An 18246-nucleotide genomic window follows, 5' to 3' on the forward strand; every position below is an offset into this window, starting at 1 on the left:
GGCAGGATGACATAGTATATATGTGTGTCCGCACATGTGCACTCCCCCAACATACTTTAAATGCCTTTTTATATCCACTGAGGTTTTGCTGTCTGTTATTGTACAAATTAGAAGTAACTTGGAAAAGGCAGGCCATGGGCTTCCACACTGCAAACCTGGACCTTGAGCAATGCTGAGCTATTGTCCTGCTCCAACAAAAATGAAACATAAATAGAACTGGGATCCTGCCCTTGGATATGCCTTAATTGAAAAACAAACATTGATCAGGGAAAACTAACTCATTCAGCTTGAAGGACAATGTTCTTGCACCCTCAACTCTGCCAATCATCTGTGCTTATTTCCCCTCCTGCTCCCCAGCTGGTGATACGAGAGCAATGATACATACAGGCTAATAAGAAAAGGGAAGCACAATGAACACAGCAGGACATATGCAGCTCTTTCTTGTGCTTTTGCATAGCATAGGGTATGTAAGTGCAACTACAGTACATATTGTTGGAGAATGTTATCCAAGATCTATAGTATCCAGCCATTCCTAAATTAGTGAAAAATAAAATTTTATTTTGGAACTGATATAGGACTGATTTAGAAAGATCAATTTATTTTCCGCAGCAATTCACATGCAACAGGAATCTCCTGTCATTTAGTGAGCAAGATCAATAGTGTAGCTATCCTATCCCAATGGGCAGCAGTTCAGCCTGATGTCTTTCCCAAACCTGCTCCCTGAGATCTTTGTACCCGGACTTGCCAGGGACTGAGCTTTGGGCTTCATACTGGACAGCCACATTTTCTAAGCTCGATTTATTTATGTATTTAGGAAGTATCTATGCCATCTCTCTACAGTTTTGTTCAAGGTCTCTTTTTAATTAAAATAGTAAATTATTGATACAAAACAAGCGACTCATCAATCCCAGAGACATAAAAACACAATAAAACTCTACATGAAGCAGTAGCAGACAATAAAACAGCTGGGAAGATAAAAACCTCTAATTAAAAGCCTAGGTAAAAATATATGTTTTTGCCGGATGTCTAAAAGACAGTAATATAGATGCCAGGTGATGCTTCAAGGGGAAACCACCACAGAAAATGCTGTCTCTGGCTGCTGAACAGAGCAAGGTTTGCAAGGCAGATTTTACCTAGTGGTGTGGGTAGTAACGGTCCTACAGATACTCTGGACCCAAGCTATTTAAGGCTTAAAGATAAGAAACAGCACGTTGAATTGCGCCTAGAAACAGACGGTTAGCCAGTGCTTATCTCTCAGCACAGGGGTGACACAATCTCTTGTAACCAACCCCTGACAATAGTCTGGACACTACATTTTGGACCAACTGAAGTTTTCAGACTGTTTTCAAAGTCAGACTTATATTCACACATTGCAGTAATCTAACGGGATGTGATCAGAGCATGGAGCACCATGGCAAGTTCATGTGTTTCAAGGAACATCTGCAGCAGACATACAGATGAAACTCATAAAAAACACTACAGGCCACGAAGGAGTCCTTCCTGAGCCTCCAACCATAGGCCAGGAAGCACAGCACTCCCTAGATACAAGCCTGCACCTTCAAGGGAAGAGGCATGCCTTCCAAGACAGACTGCTTCCACAGTCCCCAAGCAGCTTCTCCACTGACAAACAGCCCCTCAGACTTGCTGGGATTACGCTTGTTTACTAGCCCTCAGCCACCATGGGACCTTTTCTTTCTCCAGGCACCCATCAGTACTTCCACAGACCCACCTAACAGGTGGACACAGGGCTGGGTGTCACCTGAATATCAATGACATCTCACTCCAAATACCCAGAAGACTTCTCCAGAGGTTTCATGTAGAGGATAAACAGCTTGGGAGACAAGATAGAAACCTGGAGGACCCCAAGGCATGAATGCAGCAGCATTCCTTTCCACAGGGATGTTGCTTATGACTGTCTGGTCATCTAGTCCTGCATGGAGACCCAGCTGGACCAGGTGGCAAGCACTATGCAGTGCCTGGAGAAGAACAGTATGCAGGAACTCTATGGACAAACCTTCTGAGAGCATCACTGGGCAAAGGGTGTGGAAGGTGGCACACATGCAACAGTGTGTGTGTGTGGGGGGGGGGGTGTCCGGGCTGCCTGGCCCATTCCCCAACCACGACTTTCCAGTACCTGTTGGATGTTCGCTATAGCTGGCTGTGTTGCTATATATTCATTTACGCACTGCTTCAACTCCGTGACAGTATAACAAGGTTGTAGGTTTTGTCTGCCTCCAGGGCTCGGCAGCCCCAGGGGCTGGGTGCGGGAGGGGATGGTGTGGCTGTGTTGGTCCAGCAGCTGCTATGGATGGTTTGAAATGCCTGCAGGTTGATGGGGAGTTACACCAGCTGTGCTCCAGTGGAGGATCACAGCACGCTGGGGTGCTGCACCAGCATAACAACCAGTCAACTCATGATCCCTGCCCGCTTCAGGACTGCACTAAATACATGTGCCTAAATCCACTGATTTCTTGCAGGATGGATGAATGATTTCCATGGAGAGGCTAGCACATGCAAATATTTTTGTATCCATGGAAGCACCCCTTCTATGGTTGTTAAATGCATAGCCTATGTGTACAAAAGTTCCATCAAAGGGTATTCTTTAATCACATTACACCCATGTCAGGCTGAAGAAATTGTTCAATTTTTAATTATCATTTCCTTCAGAAGTTAAGACTAGCTGTTGGTATTTTCAAAAATATTTCCTACCACATAACCATCTTAGCTTCAGATTACTTTCCTGTGCCTCACAAATTTTACCTTTATAGTTTCCCCACAATTAAAATCATTAAATACAAATATGCCCTTGAGAGGAAATCATCTACTTTGGAAGACAGGCAATTCTTTGTTAATTATCCAGAGTATTTTGTTTTGTAAATAAAAATAGGTCTTTCAAAATGGGAACTCTTTAAAATAGACAAATTCATAAGTAAATTCTAATGAAAATGTCCCATGCACTAAGATGTAGTTTAACACAGAAGGCTCATCAGTGAAATTCTCTTAAATGCAACTACAGAGAAACATTTTCTTAGAAGGCTCAGGACTCTATGGTGGGCCTTATACATAATCTGCCTTTATCTACCACAAAAAAGATCTGCAGCAACCAAATACAATGTACATTGACAACCACTGCTGTTTCCATTATCATTAAATAATTAATAATAATAAACAACTATGGCAATTTGCTCAAAATCACCCTCAGTGGCCACCATGATTAAACATTTTAAACCTCCAATAGATATGGGCAAATTTTAACTTCGATGATGCAGCTATTTTCCACCTTGATTTGTACAAATGCATCAAAAAGGAACAGAAATTTTTTCAAAAAAATAACCCAAAAGAAGTGTGAACTCTGACAATATATTTAACAAGATGCTCAGGACAGGCAGCCTTTGATGTAGAGAGACAGGAGAAACTATTTCAAGGCATTACACGGAAACAGACAGGCTGCCCTAGAGGATCTCACCCAGTGGTGACAATTCGAAGGAACAGATCCCAACATTTATGCTGCCTTACCACAGTAGCAGACCCTTGAAATGAGCTGACACTCTGCCAGAAAGAAATAAGTTCACTTGCACAGCCGACATGCCTTCAAGGATAAGAATAGTCCAGCTCTCAGAGCGTATTTGCATATAACTTTGCATTTGCAAGAGGGCATCAGATCTGCAATAGAAACTCAAGCCACAGCACCTTACTTGTTACGCTAGCTGAAGTTGCAAGAAATGTAAAAGTTGTATAAAATTATTGTCATCATGGCTTCATCCAGACCATTGTGAGTGCAATACCCTAGCGTTCTGCTTCTCCCCTCTCCTCTCCTATTATGAACATATAAGCTTGTGTGGAAGCAGCGTACCAGGTTGTAACAGTATATCCCAGTACACTGAGCGCCTGTCCTTTGATTGAGTGGGAGAGAAACAAGACAGGAGATTGGATCAAGCTCTTAGTACTCATACAGAGCGGGGGGGTTTAGTGTTTAACATGCCAAACATTGCATATGTTACAAGAATTAGTAATGTTGGTCAGTATTACAGTGCAACAGCTAAGAAATTGAGCTGTATACCAGGGAAGTTCACATCCTGTCTCTGCCATAACTTTATTAGATAGCCTTAGGTAAACCACTGTCTCTTAGCATTATCCTTTGCCCCTTCAATATGGGGGTGATTTCAGAATCTTAGATTTTATCTAAAATCTTAGACTTTTAGATTAAGATTTAACTGATATAAAAATATGTGAGGCTTTCTGAACATTTTAAATCACTATACCAGTGCAAAACTTTATTATTCCTGTGTGGTCGATGGATGTTGCTGAAAGAATATTGGTTTAAACTTTATTGAATGCCAACTAATGTGATTCTGGTTCACATAACATTTGAAATGGAAAAACCTTCCAAATCACATTCTCTTATACATCAGCTCTCTTCCGACACCAAATTTAAAAATCTTGGAACTCCTTTTCTTACAAACCAGTTTCTAGCTTTTATTACTGCAAAGGTAAACTGAAATTGTGTGGATAGAAATAGTGATTTCTCAGAAATCTGAGGGTGCCTATGCAGGAGATGAAGTTACAGTGTTTCTCACGGCTCCCTTACCCTCTCTGAACCTCTCAGGAGCAAGATAATGTAAAATAATGTATGCCAATTGTTTAATATATATAATGTGAAGCATATAATTCATATATTGTAGAAGTATGAGGTAAAGTCACATGGTATAGCAGTCTTGCTGAAGCCATACAGGCCTGTAAACCTCCTAGGAACACCTTCTAAGCAACTACTACTAGTTCCAAGATGGCCAGACAGAAATATAAATAATAAATAATAAATAAATAATAATCAATTAGAATGGGCAAATAATTGTTTTGTGTATCCACCAGCTCCATCTGCCTGCATCCATCTTTTTCTGTAGAACGGAAAAGAGAACACATGCCTGCTCTGAAGGCACATAATGGTGATTGTTATGTTTTGCCATATAGTTTGTTTTTTTTCTGCTACTTAACGTGAGGGTTTTGAATATTTGTTGCTGTAGTGTAAAATGCAGGCCTCTAAAGCAAGAAGGAGGGGCTGCATGGGTAAAGAGAGTTTGCTATGAAGTGGCAGCTGTACTCTGGGGGAGGAGAGAACTGCAGTTTTAGCCAAGTACAGAGGGAAAGTAGGCAGTCTAGTTCAGTGAGTCTGTGTGGAACTTTGTATGATGAGAGGAGAGAGGTATCCTGTTATTCTGTGAGAAATACTCAGGAAATAAGTCTTTGTGGCTGAGATGGTTTATTTTTTTCAGCCTAAGTGACAGGTGTGTAGAAAATTAGCCTTTGTGACTGGGTCTAGAATAAACATTTAAGGATCTATGCCTATTTTGAAACTGACAAGCTTATGAACCTATTCTGAAACCAATACACTTATAAATTACTCTGCGACAATTACACATATGTATTTATAAATTCTGTTTCTGATTAAGCAAGACTCTTGTTTCATCTAGCATAAAGGATCCCTTTTTACCTCACAGCCACCCCCACACGCTGACAGTTCTGTCATACTACTATCTATAGCTAAGACTTCCTATACAATAAATCAAATTGAAAGAAAACTAAAGCAAGAGCCTTTGATAGCAGCAAAAATCTAAGGGAACATCAAGGAAATATGGGAGGCAGCAATATATAGGTTACATAAGGAGGCAAAATACCACAGTGATCCTGATGAAGTGAAGCTGAATGTGATCAGTGCCTTCGCAACCCCATGCATGCCACCTACAGAGGTGGAAAGTTAGTCAAAGGGTCAAAATTACTGATTTTACTGAACAAAAGTTCAAAACACTGGCCAAATACTGTCAAAAACTGATAAATTTTAAATAAATATTGTCAATAAAACTGAACAACTTACCCATCTCAGCCAATCGATAAATTAGGGTTTTAAAAGTAAAATTGGGATCATTAAAAATTATTATTGCCTGGCCTCCAACATCCCCATAGTCAGCCATCACACACCTTTTTATTGAATTATTTTAATGAAGATAGGACAATGTTTTTGTTATTGTATAAAATTTAAGGCCAAAAAAGATACCTCTTTTAAAATAATTGCATGCTGCAGATAATAAAACAGCAAAACATATTAAAATCATACATAAAATAATCATTAGGAGAACAAGACAAAATCTGTCTTCTCACTGGGAAGTCATCATGTTTCCCCCAAAATGCAGTAGCGAAAACAAAAATAATCACAAATTGCATTCACAAAACCAAAACAAATACTGACTTTACTGACCATTTTTTTAAAAAACTGACAAATTAATTACCAAGATGAAAAGACTGACCATTTTCCACCCCTGCACCTAGAACACCAGGATGAAAGACACAGAATATCCATGCAAAAAATTAATAATAAATGACTAGGTCACTGAACTTTCAAACCCAGAATACCGGTTACCGTATAGCAAAATCTGGATATTGCTTGTGACAGGGTACACAAGTACCATCAGGTTAATGCCCCCTTACTGATTTGCTACTAGTCTATGACACAACAGCTGAACTGGGCTTTGGCTGCAGTCTAGCTAACCCAGTCTATGCAGTTCTGTATTATTTAGTCTTATAACGTGATCAATAAAAGAAAGAATTGGTGGGGAGGAAGGTGTCATACTTGCCTCTTGTTTCGTTAGCTTTGCAGCATCCTTGCCTTCAGCACCCTCTGGAGACTAGAAAGGAAATGATACAAGCAAATTAGTCACATTATAGTCTGCTGAGTTAAAGCAGGTATTGGAAAAAATTAGAAACCTCAAACCTCACATGAAATGGTATCCCTCTTTAATACCTTATACTACTATCTCTTCCAAGACAATTTCTGGAGCAATTTTTACTATACATATTGACAGCAAACAAATCCTTATTGGTCACTTCTGGCATGAAAATCCAAATGTAACCTTGATTATGTGGCAAAATATCATAATCATAAAATACTCTCTGTCCGTCAGGATTAAATAGCATTTTACATGGCTGATTTGATCTGCCATTTTATGAATCTCTTCAATAGAGTTTTCAAATACTTATTAATTTTAAAAAAACCTTTAGTTTTAATAACAAATGTATGCAATAAAATGCCTCTTAAATCCTTTACTGATAGTCCAGTTCATGGATGTTGGCCAGGCTGGGTAGAAACTAGGGAAGGGAACTAATACTTAAATATCCATAAATGCCAGACAATAATTCAGTCAAGAAATGTACAGATTAAATATGTGGTTTCCTTCCATTTACACATGGCGAGAGAACATCACTTTAAACAAAATGGCAGATTTACAATAGTGCACTCAAACACATCCATTGCACACATCCATAGCAGAACCCCAGACAATAACCTAAATGCTGATTCCTTGTGTGTATTAAACTTTAAGAGTGGCAAGAACCAGGCTTTCTACAAAGATGCTGGATTGGCTCTGCAGTGTTAAAAAAAAAAAAGGATGCTTGCTTCAGTGGCAATCACCAGCTCATTAACAAGAGGCATTTGCGGGCTCTTAAGGGGAAAGGTATGAAGAAGAGCCTCCTGACTGAACCTAAAAAGGATGTAGAAAACCATTGGGAAACAAAACGCTTCTCTTCCCACACATACTGACTTCACAAGTAATTAAGAGACTCATCAGGTTGAAGAGATAAACAGGCCAAAATGGGTAAGGGAAATTATTTTTCAAATGCCTCCTACCTTGAACTAGAGATGGGCACGAACCAAAATACAAACCAAAGTTTGTGACAAACTAGGCCAGTTTGTGGTTTGCGAACCGGCGGTTCATCAGAGCCCATTTCTGATGAACCACCACGAACTTCAGGCTGGTTGGTTTGGTTTGTTTTTTTGTTTGTTACTGCAGACAGCCTGGCGCTGATCAATCAGTTTCCTAGGCAAAAGAGGATGGACTTCCTGCAAACCTGCTGCTGGCCCAGAAGTGACGATTTGCTGACCTGGATGTGATGTTTTCACAAACCAAACAAACTGATTCACGAACTGGGACAGGTTCGTGAAACTTTGTGGTTCATAAAATGTGACGAACCACGAACTGCATGGTTCATTTTTTTCTGGTTCGTGCCCATCTCTACCTTGAACTTAACTAAGCAGCCATCAAGTGACCACCCCATCCCACTTCACATAATCCAGTCAGTGACCTCTTTAGACAGGCTTATCAACAAAGAGACTTATACCCTAGTTAACAGCTACCTTCTACAGAGAGCCTTAAACATATTAAAGAACTAAATCCAATCATGTCTATGTTACAAACTGCAATCCTAAGAAAGTGGTTTTTGAATCTGGTATTTGGAACTGAAATGCTCCGGACTTTGGAATGCTTTCACCACAAGAGACAATATAATACAAATGCACACTTAAAATGGCAGTAGAATAATCAGTGTCATAAAGATGCAAAAGTAACACAGTCAATTCATTTGCAGCATTGCAGTTTATTTCATAACAACAAAACAGCACTGAAGAGATTAACAGTGAAGCAAGGATTTTTTTTTAAAGATGACATGGGGCAATAGGTATCTATAGTAAAAGCAAACGAAGGTTATTGTTGCATTCCCTAAAGTTGTCCTTACAGAAAGCCCTGTCCAGGGGAGGAAGGGGAGACCCTGTAAAACCTTCTCAAAATTAGAACATAAAGGGAAGGGGAGGAGTGCAATTAGCACTCAGGTTTGAGGACAGAAAGAGTAATGCAAAAGATAAGAAGCAGGCCTGAAGGACCATCTACTCTCATCTTCAAAGGCCCTACTTCAGGTACCCATTCTTTTGAGATTGAGTGGGTGGCAAGTGCAACCCTGGAGAGAATCATCTGAAGCCAAGCTACAAGTGACGCCTGACACAGGTTGGACACTTGTCAGCTTACCTCAAGTTCTATGGGAAATGTAGGCGTCCTGGTCTTTCAGCTTGGCTCTCCATTTAATTGAAGTTTACAACCCCCCCCCCCACACACACACACAGCAGAGGGGAAGGGGGGCACCTGGAGAGAGACCAACGCCTGCACTCCCCTCCCGACCGCATGTTCTTCCTCCCATTAACTGCTGCTCTGTAACCTTCAATTAAATGGAGAGCCAAGCTGCAAGACCAGGATGCCTACATTTCCCATCAAAACTTGAGGGAAGCTGACAAGTGTCGAACCTGTGTCAGGCATCACTTGTAGCTTGGCTCTCAGAGAATCATCTCTCCCAGGCTGATTTATCTGTCCCTTTCTGTTGCCACCTTCTGCAAGCAGGGAAGACTTTATAAATTTCATTTGGTATATCCTCAGTGATCCCTCCTTCATGTCCAATATTTTGTTTTAAATGTTTTAATTATTGTTTTATGTGTTTGTATGTTTTTAAGCTCTGCTTTTAACTGTTTTAATGATGTGTTTCAGTTGATTTTAATGGTTTTATAATGTCATTTTAGTATGTATGTTTTAATTTGTTAGCTGCCTTGGTGGCCCTTCTGTGGGCAGAAAAGCAAGATATACCTTTTGTTTGAGAGAGCGAGAGCGAGCAAGCGAGCGAGAGAGGGAGAGAAAGAAAGAATACTGAGGATTGAGAAATGAAGAATATAGCACAACATCTTGTGTATGTTCCCTTTCCCACAAAAAGTAATCCTGTTTGGATGCCATCTTAAGACTTGCAACCCATCAGAAAGCTTCTTCTGTGGGTTGGGGACCCACAGTCTTAAAATGAAAATACCTCACACTATTGAACCATCATTGGTAAAATTATTTACAAGACTTCTCTGTCTGCATGGTAGATTCTTAGGATGACTAGGGTTGCAGAAGTTTGTTTCTAACCTACCTTGTAATGAAGATGGTATGGACAGAGTGCTGTAGTGGAAAATATGTAGAAATTGTGGGATCCCTCCCCTCATGTGAACAGAAGTGCTTTAGCAATGAAGCAAGAGAGAGAGAGAGAGAGAGAACGAACAAACAAACAAACAAACAAACAAACAAACAACCCATGTGATCAAATATTCAACAAAGCAAAATCTTTTCTAGGGGTAACTAAGCTATTTTTTAAGTTTTACAAGTAATCAAACTAACTCCTTGAGATCCCAAATAGGCCATTAGTCTGTATATTACACTTCCTTCGTGGAGCTTAGGGCAGGACTGAGAGAGAGTTGTTCCTGTTTTATCTTTACAAGAATATTGTACATGAGACATACTGGCCCATGGTAACTTATCTTCAGAGCCCAGTGGATTTGAACCCCTCTCTTCTGTCCATAACATCATACTGGCTTGCTACTGACTACTGAGCCATATGTGACAGCCAGAATATATTGCAATCAGAGGAAATTCTTCTTCTTAATACATTAGCAGAGCCATCCTCAGCACAGTCAATGAAGGAAGGAACTCTTCTTAGGATTTAACTGTAAAGCTGACTTGTAATTGGATGCACTTACTAGTGTAGTGTGCCACTGGTTAAACTAAATGAGCATTACACAAGCATGACTGAGGGTAAGAATGCTCCTTTCCAAAAAAGGAGATTTTTAACATGGGTATGCCATATAGAATCCAGCTCAGCTCACATTAAAGTATTTGTGTAAACATTACTGAATCAAAATATTGATTAATCTTTATAGAAACACCAAAGCAAGTAAGCTCTCAACATGAATTTCATACTCAAAGGCTAACTTTTTAAAATCTGCTGAAGTGTTTAGAGCTCTTAAGATACAAAATTTATTGTTTAAAATTGCTTAACAATAGCAACAAAGACTGAAAAGGCGGTTAAGTCTTGTACTGTAGGGAAACATTTGACAGAAATGCCAAAAGGGTTGTGTGTGTGTGTTTTTTTAAGAGGGGGGGACATGAGTGGAAGGAGGTGAAGGGTGAAATTGGATTCTCTAAGACATTCTTATCTAATTGTAAATTATTCTTTTGCAGAATCTTCTGAATTTAAATGCTATGAGCTGGTGACGAGACAAAATGTATTGATAAGCCTTGCTTTATTAACTACTTCAATTACCATTACGGTTGCTGACTGAAGGGCGGAAGTATTCCCCAGCCAGGCCAATGGCTCAGCTTAGAACTCAGAAACTGTAGGTGTGAAAAATTATTTTTAAAATGCGCTTGACACATACTTCGTTTGACTGTTCCCATGCTCTGCCCACTATAAGTATAGAAACACGCAACATTTTGGACTTCCTTCCTCTATGTATATGTGTAGGTTTCTTTTTTCCCTTTTGTACACTTCATGTATGCAAAATTAAAATTGCTCCTAGCTTATCACCTTACCAAATTTATTTTGTCTAGTTAACTTTTTAAAATTTATTTTTTTCAAAAAAAAATTACAGAACTAAATACTTCACTGTTATCATAGAAAACTAAAGAATTTATATGATCTAATACCACCTCTTTATCATTCCATGACATTATAATAACGTTGGCCATTTCTCAATGAATTTATGTGATATTACATTAACACCTTCAATACTTCTACCCTGGTACATTAATGTAGATACTGCTATTTTCCAAATTCTCAAAATCCAGTCGTTTATAGGAGGTGCTTCTTCCTTTTTTTTTAATTAAGAGTTTTATATACAAAAGAATAAAAAAATTACAGAAATCCAACTACAAGAAAAAAAATTAAACTAAAATAGCAACTAATAACAAAAACCCAGAAAAAGAAAAAAATACAACAGAACAAACAAAACAGACAAAAAAGAAAACTACACAAACTAAAGAAGACGTCCGGTTTTTTCCACGACAAATATAAATATAAAATTCAAATTTTCTTTTATTCTATGTTGCAAAAAAGGCTCTCTTTTTTCTAATGTAACAATTCCTTTTTCCACAAATCTACAAATCATCAATTACTATCAATGTATACAAAATGTCTATAAGGGGTTTCCATTCAACAATGAACGAGATTTTTGTCTTTTTTATAATCAATGTAGTAAGTTTTGCCATCGTTGCAAATTCCAACACCTTTATCAGCCATAGGAGGTGCTTCTTCCAATTTCCATCGGGAAGCAATACATGGTAGTGCTGCTATTAATAAATTACTACTTCCCAGTATGTGGCTAAGACACATTTTAGATAACAGAGCAACATAAGTATGGGTTCTTGCAGCAAACTGTACTCTGTAAGCTCATAAATAATATTCATAAACTGTTGTCAGTAATGTTGGATAATAACACCAGTCCAAAATATGTGTATTAAACCTGCTCTACTACAGAAACATCTCCAACAAGCACTAATATACACACCAAGTACCTAATGTATACAGTTTTTGCAAATTTTTCCTTTAAATCAGAAGATATTTTTGTCTAGTTAACTTCTATTGTTGTAGTATGATTCATAATGGCTTTTTAAAAGTTAAGTGGCTTTATTTATTTATTTGCAATATTTATTGTCCACTTTTCTCACTGAGTATTAGTGCACTAAACAGATGGAAAGATGAAATTCTGGTAGAGATTTCCAAGTGGGAGAGGCACATACAGGAAGTATTAGTTATTTTATAAAATCTGTAGATGTAATGAACCACACATCACATAAAAGAATCAGAAGTTCCTGATCATGTGGATCAGGTTTTCTGGGTACATGCTGAAGCTGCTCAATTACTACAATTGAAAAATGTAAGGCTGTGACTGAGACATGGTGGAAATCCTGTCTTTTATCATATAATACAGTTAACCAAACCATTTGCCAAACATTTAACTGCTTTCCATGCCTTTTTAAATTATTTTATGTGTCACTTATAGATACTGGAAATTCTCAAACTAAGCAAATCTCAGGATCAACAACCTATGACATAACTCTTGTTGCCCTCCTCCCTGGTTGTGTTTGTGTGTCTGTATATGTTTACTGACTGTTAAATATTTACATATACATTTTAAATGCTATTTTAATGTTTTAAAGGTTCTAATGCCTTGACTTTCACCACCTTGAGAACCAGAGATACCAGTCCCTCACTGGGGATGGGGGATCCTCCACTCCCACCCTTTACCCTCTGCCCCCACTTACCTGTCCGGCAAGGGGGAACATGTCTCCCAGGGCATATCCCCAGACAGCATGGCACATTCCCGCATGCCCCAGTGGTCCAATTCAGGCTGAATTCAGTCCCAATCAGGCCTGATTCGGCCCGAATTGGGCCACTGCAGGGCACGGGAGTGCTCCCGTGCTCCGCAGCAGCCGGATCCAGGCCGAATTCAGTCACTGTGTAGCACAGGAACACTGCTGCACTCTGCTGCGGCCCAATTCGGGCCCAAATCAGGATGAATGGTACCCAAATTGGGCCAAATCAGGCTTGATTCAGCCCCCTGGGGAGCAATTGAGCACTCCCAGGGCAGCCTGTGACCTGCATGATGACATCACTGCCTGTAAGTGACAGCATTACGCAAGCCGGGAGCGTGCACATGCTGTATGCATGAAAAAAAAAACCAAACTCAAGGTAGGAGCCAGGCCCCAGATCTCCTACCGGGGGTGTCGGGGGATCTGGTTACCCTATTAGGGACCCTATTTGGGTGGAAGGGTGGTATATAAATGTTTAAATAAATAAAAGGAGAAAAGCCACCACTGTATTGCTGAACAGTCGAAGGGACAAAGTCATGATCAGAAAATTACTACCCCTGTGTGGATGGGAAAATTCAGGAAGTGATTGATTTTGAGGGCATAATGGACTGTTAATTACATCTGGAACCCAATTGCATACTGAAACAATAGTAACTGCATCACACCCAGTATTCTAAACTTCTTTCACTTTCACGAGAGAGAGAGAGAGAGAGAGAGAGAGAGAGAGAGATATTCCGCACACGTTGGATAATGCACTTCCAATCCTATTTATAGATCATTTGGAATGGATTTTTTCATGTGCGGAACAAAAAATCCACCTCAAACGATTGATAAAGTGCATTGAAAGTGCATTATCCAACGTGTGCGGAATCAGCCAGAATGTTTTACTGCATATGGCCAAAAGCTACTACAATGGAGAGAGAAAAAATATGTACTGAAAGAACATAAAATACAGGAATTAAGAAAGATTACAGCTAAAATAATTAGAAGGTAATTAAAATACTACAGAAAACCCTAGTCCAAAGATATAAAACCATAAGATGTAGTAATGTGGGTTAGGCCTCAAGCACAGCTGTAGCCAGAATTTACATGACAGCAAGGGCATAGAATAATACCTAGTAAGTGATGTATGGATCTATATCAACTAAGAGAAAAATAATTTCCTCCACCACCAGGACACAACTTGAGGCTGGTTAAAATGGTCAGGAACTCACAGCTGGGAACTAAGTAAAGGGGACAGAATAGAACATAATGAGGAACATCTTCCAGTTCTAATTCTCCACAGAGGCACAGGCACTGGGCAACAGACTTTTGGATGCAATGTCCCATTAATATGAAAACAGATAGCTGTGAAAGCTATTCTAGTGACATTGGAGAGGTATGAATCGCTACTGTAGTCTCTTTAAATTCAAACCATTGGAACAATCTGGAGTTGGATATGATTCAAATACAGCATCAAGGTTCAAAATCTGGTCACAGTGACTGGAGTCAGCTGGGGGCAGCAGCCATTTTGTATTTGGCTCAACCTCCTACAGCATCCATTCTGTGGTTCCACCCATCACTCTGTATCGGAATTCCAAAGATGCCCGCAGGAACAAAAAGGTTAGGGACCCCTGCTTTAGAATCAGGAAGCAAGATGACAACTCCCTCATATAATCTTCTTAATATCCTAAGCTATCCAGTAAACAATACCTAACAATCTTCAACGGGGCCCACCTTTAACTCCAGGCATGGTACCTGTTCAGCTGCAAACATTAGGCAGGAACCCACAAGGCATTGTGGTCATATGACAGGAAGGAGAGACACCCACTGGTCCTAAAAAGAAACCCTTTACACTAAGCCTTGACATCCTGTGTGCCTCTCAGTGTGCTCTCTTTGTATGCATACTAGCAGCAGGTCCTTCCAAAAAGCAGGGGGAAATGGCTCTACAAGAGCTCACAACCCAGCACGTGAGGATTTCAGTCAGTTTGTTGTAGTGAAATGGCAGGACTCTAATCTGGAGAACCAGGTTTGATTCCCCATTCCTCTGCTTGAAGCCAGCTGGGTGACCATGGGTCAGTCACAGCTTCTCAGAGCTCTCTCAACCCCTTACAGGGTGATTGTCATGAGGAAAATAATAACACATTTTGTAAACCACTCTGAGTGGTCATTAAGTTGTCCTGAAGGGCGGTATATAAATTGAATGTTATTATGTGTTGAAAAACACTGTTCTAATGGACTGTTGAGCCATTTTTCAGTTTGGAAGCCATCTTGAGCTCATGGAAAGGTAGGCATAACTTTTAAAAAGCGCCACCACACCTGCAGATGGGACTAATGAGAGAAGGCTAATCTTTGCTATCATGGTATACGTTGCAAGAAAAAACCCAGAGAGCCGGTGAGGTGTAGTAGGTCCTAGGAGACTTTGGTTCAATTTCTTAGTCTACCATAAAATTCTCTGGCTGACTTTGTACTGGCCACTCCTTCCCATTCTATCTTACTTCACAGGTAGGATAGGGCTATTGTGATGATAAAATAGTCCAAAGTAGATCCGTATTATCCTATGCTCTTTGGGAGAAGGATGAGATAAAAATATCTCCAGAATATGATGTCATTCAGCAGCAGGACTCATTAGTATGCAATTTCTGCCTATAACAATGTCCACATTTGTCCAGCTCCAATATAAACAATTTATGTGACAAACTAGTCACCTGATCTACTGCTGATTTGTTTTCAGCCCTTCACTTTGCTCTTGAAATTTTACCTTTCCCTCTTTTGAAGTAAGCTAACATGAATCTGTGAAGAATCCTTGTCCTTCTTCCTTTTTGAGACCTCCAGGCATTTTAACCGCACACAGAGACTGCAATCTTAGAAAACTTACTTAGCAATAAGCCCACACTACATTAAGTAAGATTGGGCCTTTCTATACACTTGACTTATTCCTGACTTTCTTAGCAATTGATCCCCAAACACTGGAATTGGTTTGGGTATGGTTCTCCCTCAAATCTTCCCTCCATTTTTATTTTTATAGTTGTGGAGTCAGTTTATATTGTTCTGCTCGTGCCTTAAATAATCAGGATTTTCAAGTGAGAGCGTTCGTCATTTGTTGCATTATCAATGATATTGCAGCACACGCACCCTTTTTATTTTTTGCACATGCTTATAATGTTATATAAATATAAGGACAGATTTTTTTTAAAGATTGAAATGAACATATCAGAAAGTCTCTACATGGGAAAGCCTAAAAGGGGAGCCATTCTGACACTCATACCTAAGTACCCCCACCCCAGCAGTCCAAAGGAGAGATCCTCACCTGGGCTGAGCCAGAGCAAGGAGGCAGAGGCCGGCACCGGCAGGGCAAACTGACTTCTGTTGGGATGGAGTCCAGAGCAGCTGTGGCTACATGCTTTTCAAAATGCACAGGTTTTACCAGTTCCAGAAATGCCCACCTCCCTGGCCATCAGGGCTTTTGCAAGAATTTTGCAAGCAAGCAAGCAAGAAAGCTGGGAATGCGGCATGTACTGTTACAATGGTAGGTTGATAGAACACTATGAAAATTATGATTTTAAAAGACAGAAAACAAAACCAGGAGGGGGGAGGAAAGTGGAGGGAGGGGTGGTTTGATGATGAAGAATGTTGATTTGTTGAAAAGTGGGTTGGACATGGGTGGGAGTGAGAGAAACAAAACCAAAAGAAACATGCATGATGAAGAAATCAGCTTCCAGAAAAAGATTGGGGTAAAAGAGATATCAAAAAATCATGGAAAAAACTGGGGGGAAACAAAAAAAATCCAATGTGAAAACTAAAGGCAAAAAATGTGTGTGAAAATCAAGATAAATCGAAGCAGTATAGGACTAGAACCAACAGGGAGAAAAACTATGCAGGAAGCCTGCTTATTCTGAATAAAGACACAAAATAACTGCACAAAATCAAAGTACAAAATACATACATCATGTCAGATGTGAATGACACATGTGCACTTAAGCCAGTAGTGGTTAAGAATGGCAGGAGAGCCAGGTTTGATTCCCCACTCCCTCACTTGAAGCCATCTGGGTGACGGGTCAGTCTGAGCTTCTTGGAGTACTCTCAGCCCCACCCACCTCACAGGATGATTGTCATGAGGATAATAATAACATACTTTGTAAGCCGCTCTAAGAGGGCATTAAATCGTTCTGAAGGGTGGTATATAAATCTAATATTAAAGTTATTAAAAAGCACATGATATGGAAATAGAAATCCTGTTCGGCACAGGATATGGAAGTAGAAATCAAAAAAGTATCATGCACCTGCTTCCTTGTATTCTGAATAGAAAGTCAGCAATTTAAGTGATTAGGTGACATTCACAGGGGAAATAAACATCATATATTTTGTGCTTTACCTTCTGTACAAAAAAGTTTTACTGCCCGCCCAAGACGGTAAACATATGTATAAACCTTCCTCATAACAATTCACCTAGCTCAGTACTGTCTACTCTGACTGACAGCAGCTCTCCAGAGTGTCAGACAGAGAAGGATTTCCCCAACATCTACTAGTATTAAACTGGAGCTGTCAGGGAGTGAACAAAGAGCCATCTGCAAGCAAAGCAGGCACTCAACTTAAGATCCACAGTCCCAAATTGCTGTCATACTCTGAAATCATAACTGAAACATACCCTATAAATGGCAAGATTTGAGTCCAGTGGCACCTTGTAGACCTACAAGATTTTCAGAGTATAAACTTTTTGTGAGTTAAAGCACCCCTCGTCGGACACTTCATCAGATACATTGACTCTCAAAAGTTTATACCCTGAAAATCTTGTTCTTCATAGTGCTGCTGGACTCAAATCTTGCTGTTTTACTGCAGACAAAAATGGCTATCCACCTGAAACTATACCCTGTATATACGGATCCAACTCAGTTGCGACTGAGGAAACTGTCTATACAAGACATGCTAAATCACACAAAAAGGAGTGGGAATTTTCAAGGAGGACTGGAGAGTATGAGGCTCAGTTGTGAAAATGTTGTGTCACCACAAGGGTGGGTCTCACAGTAAGAATCATGACAATTACATCTGCATGCTTTACTGATCCAACATGTTTTCCTTATTTCAGAAAATATTACAATGTCTGAGAATTTTGTAAAAAAAAAAAAAATTAAAGAAAAGAAACTGCAGCTAGTTTCAACAACAAATCTTTAAAAGCTGTAAAAAGTCATGGAGTCAAAATTTTAACAACAAGGGAACAACTGAAATCCACGTCTAAGCCAAGAAACAACATGCAGTCTTTTAGTGTTTATTGTCTATTAAC

The 18246-nt window shown here is 39.6% G+C and overlaps 1 protein-coding gene across 5 annotated transcripts in view; it reads right to left on the reverse strand.

The window, feature by feature from the left end:
• HMGN3 (high mobility group nucleosomal binding domain 3) overlaps positions 1-18246 on the reverse strand; it is a 32919-nt gene that overhangs the window by 6459 nt on the left and 8214 nt on the right. For 3 of the 5 annotated variants that reach the window (XM_054974285.1, XM_054974278.1, XM_054974311.1), the window contains exons 1-2: positions 5673-6596; positions 3517-3589 (exon numbers count right to left, since the gene is read on the reverse strand). In XM_054974285.1, coding sequence (XP_054830260.1) covers positions 3517-3589; positions 5673-5731 — 132 coding nt within the window. In that variant the 5' untranslated portion in view covers positions 5732-6596. Of the gene's footprint in view, positions 1-3516; positions 3590-5672; positions 6597-6626; positions 6678-18246 lie in introns of those variants that run through there. The other 2 variants (XM_054974303.1, XM_054974294.1) reach the window with 2 other exon arrangements.

The sequence above is a fragment of the Eublepharis macularius genome, chromosome 1 (genome assembly GCF_028583425.1).
Source record: "Eublepharis macularius isolate TG4126 chromosome 1, MPM_Emac_v1.0, whole genome shotgun sequence".
Lineage (NCBI taxonomy): Eukaryota > Metazoa > Chordata > Lepidosauria > Squamata > Eublepharidae > Eublepharis > Eublepharis macularius.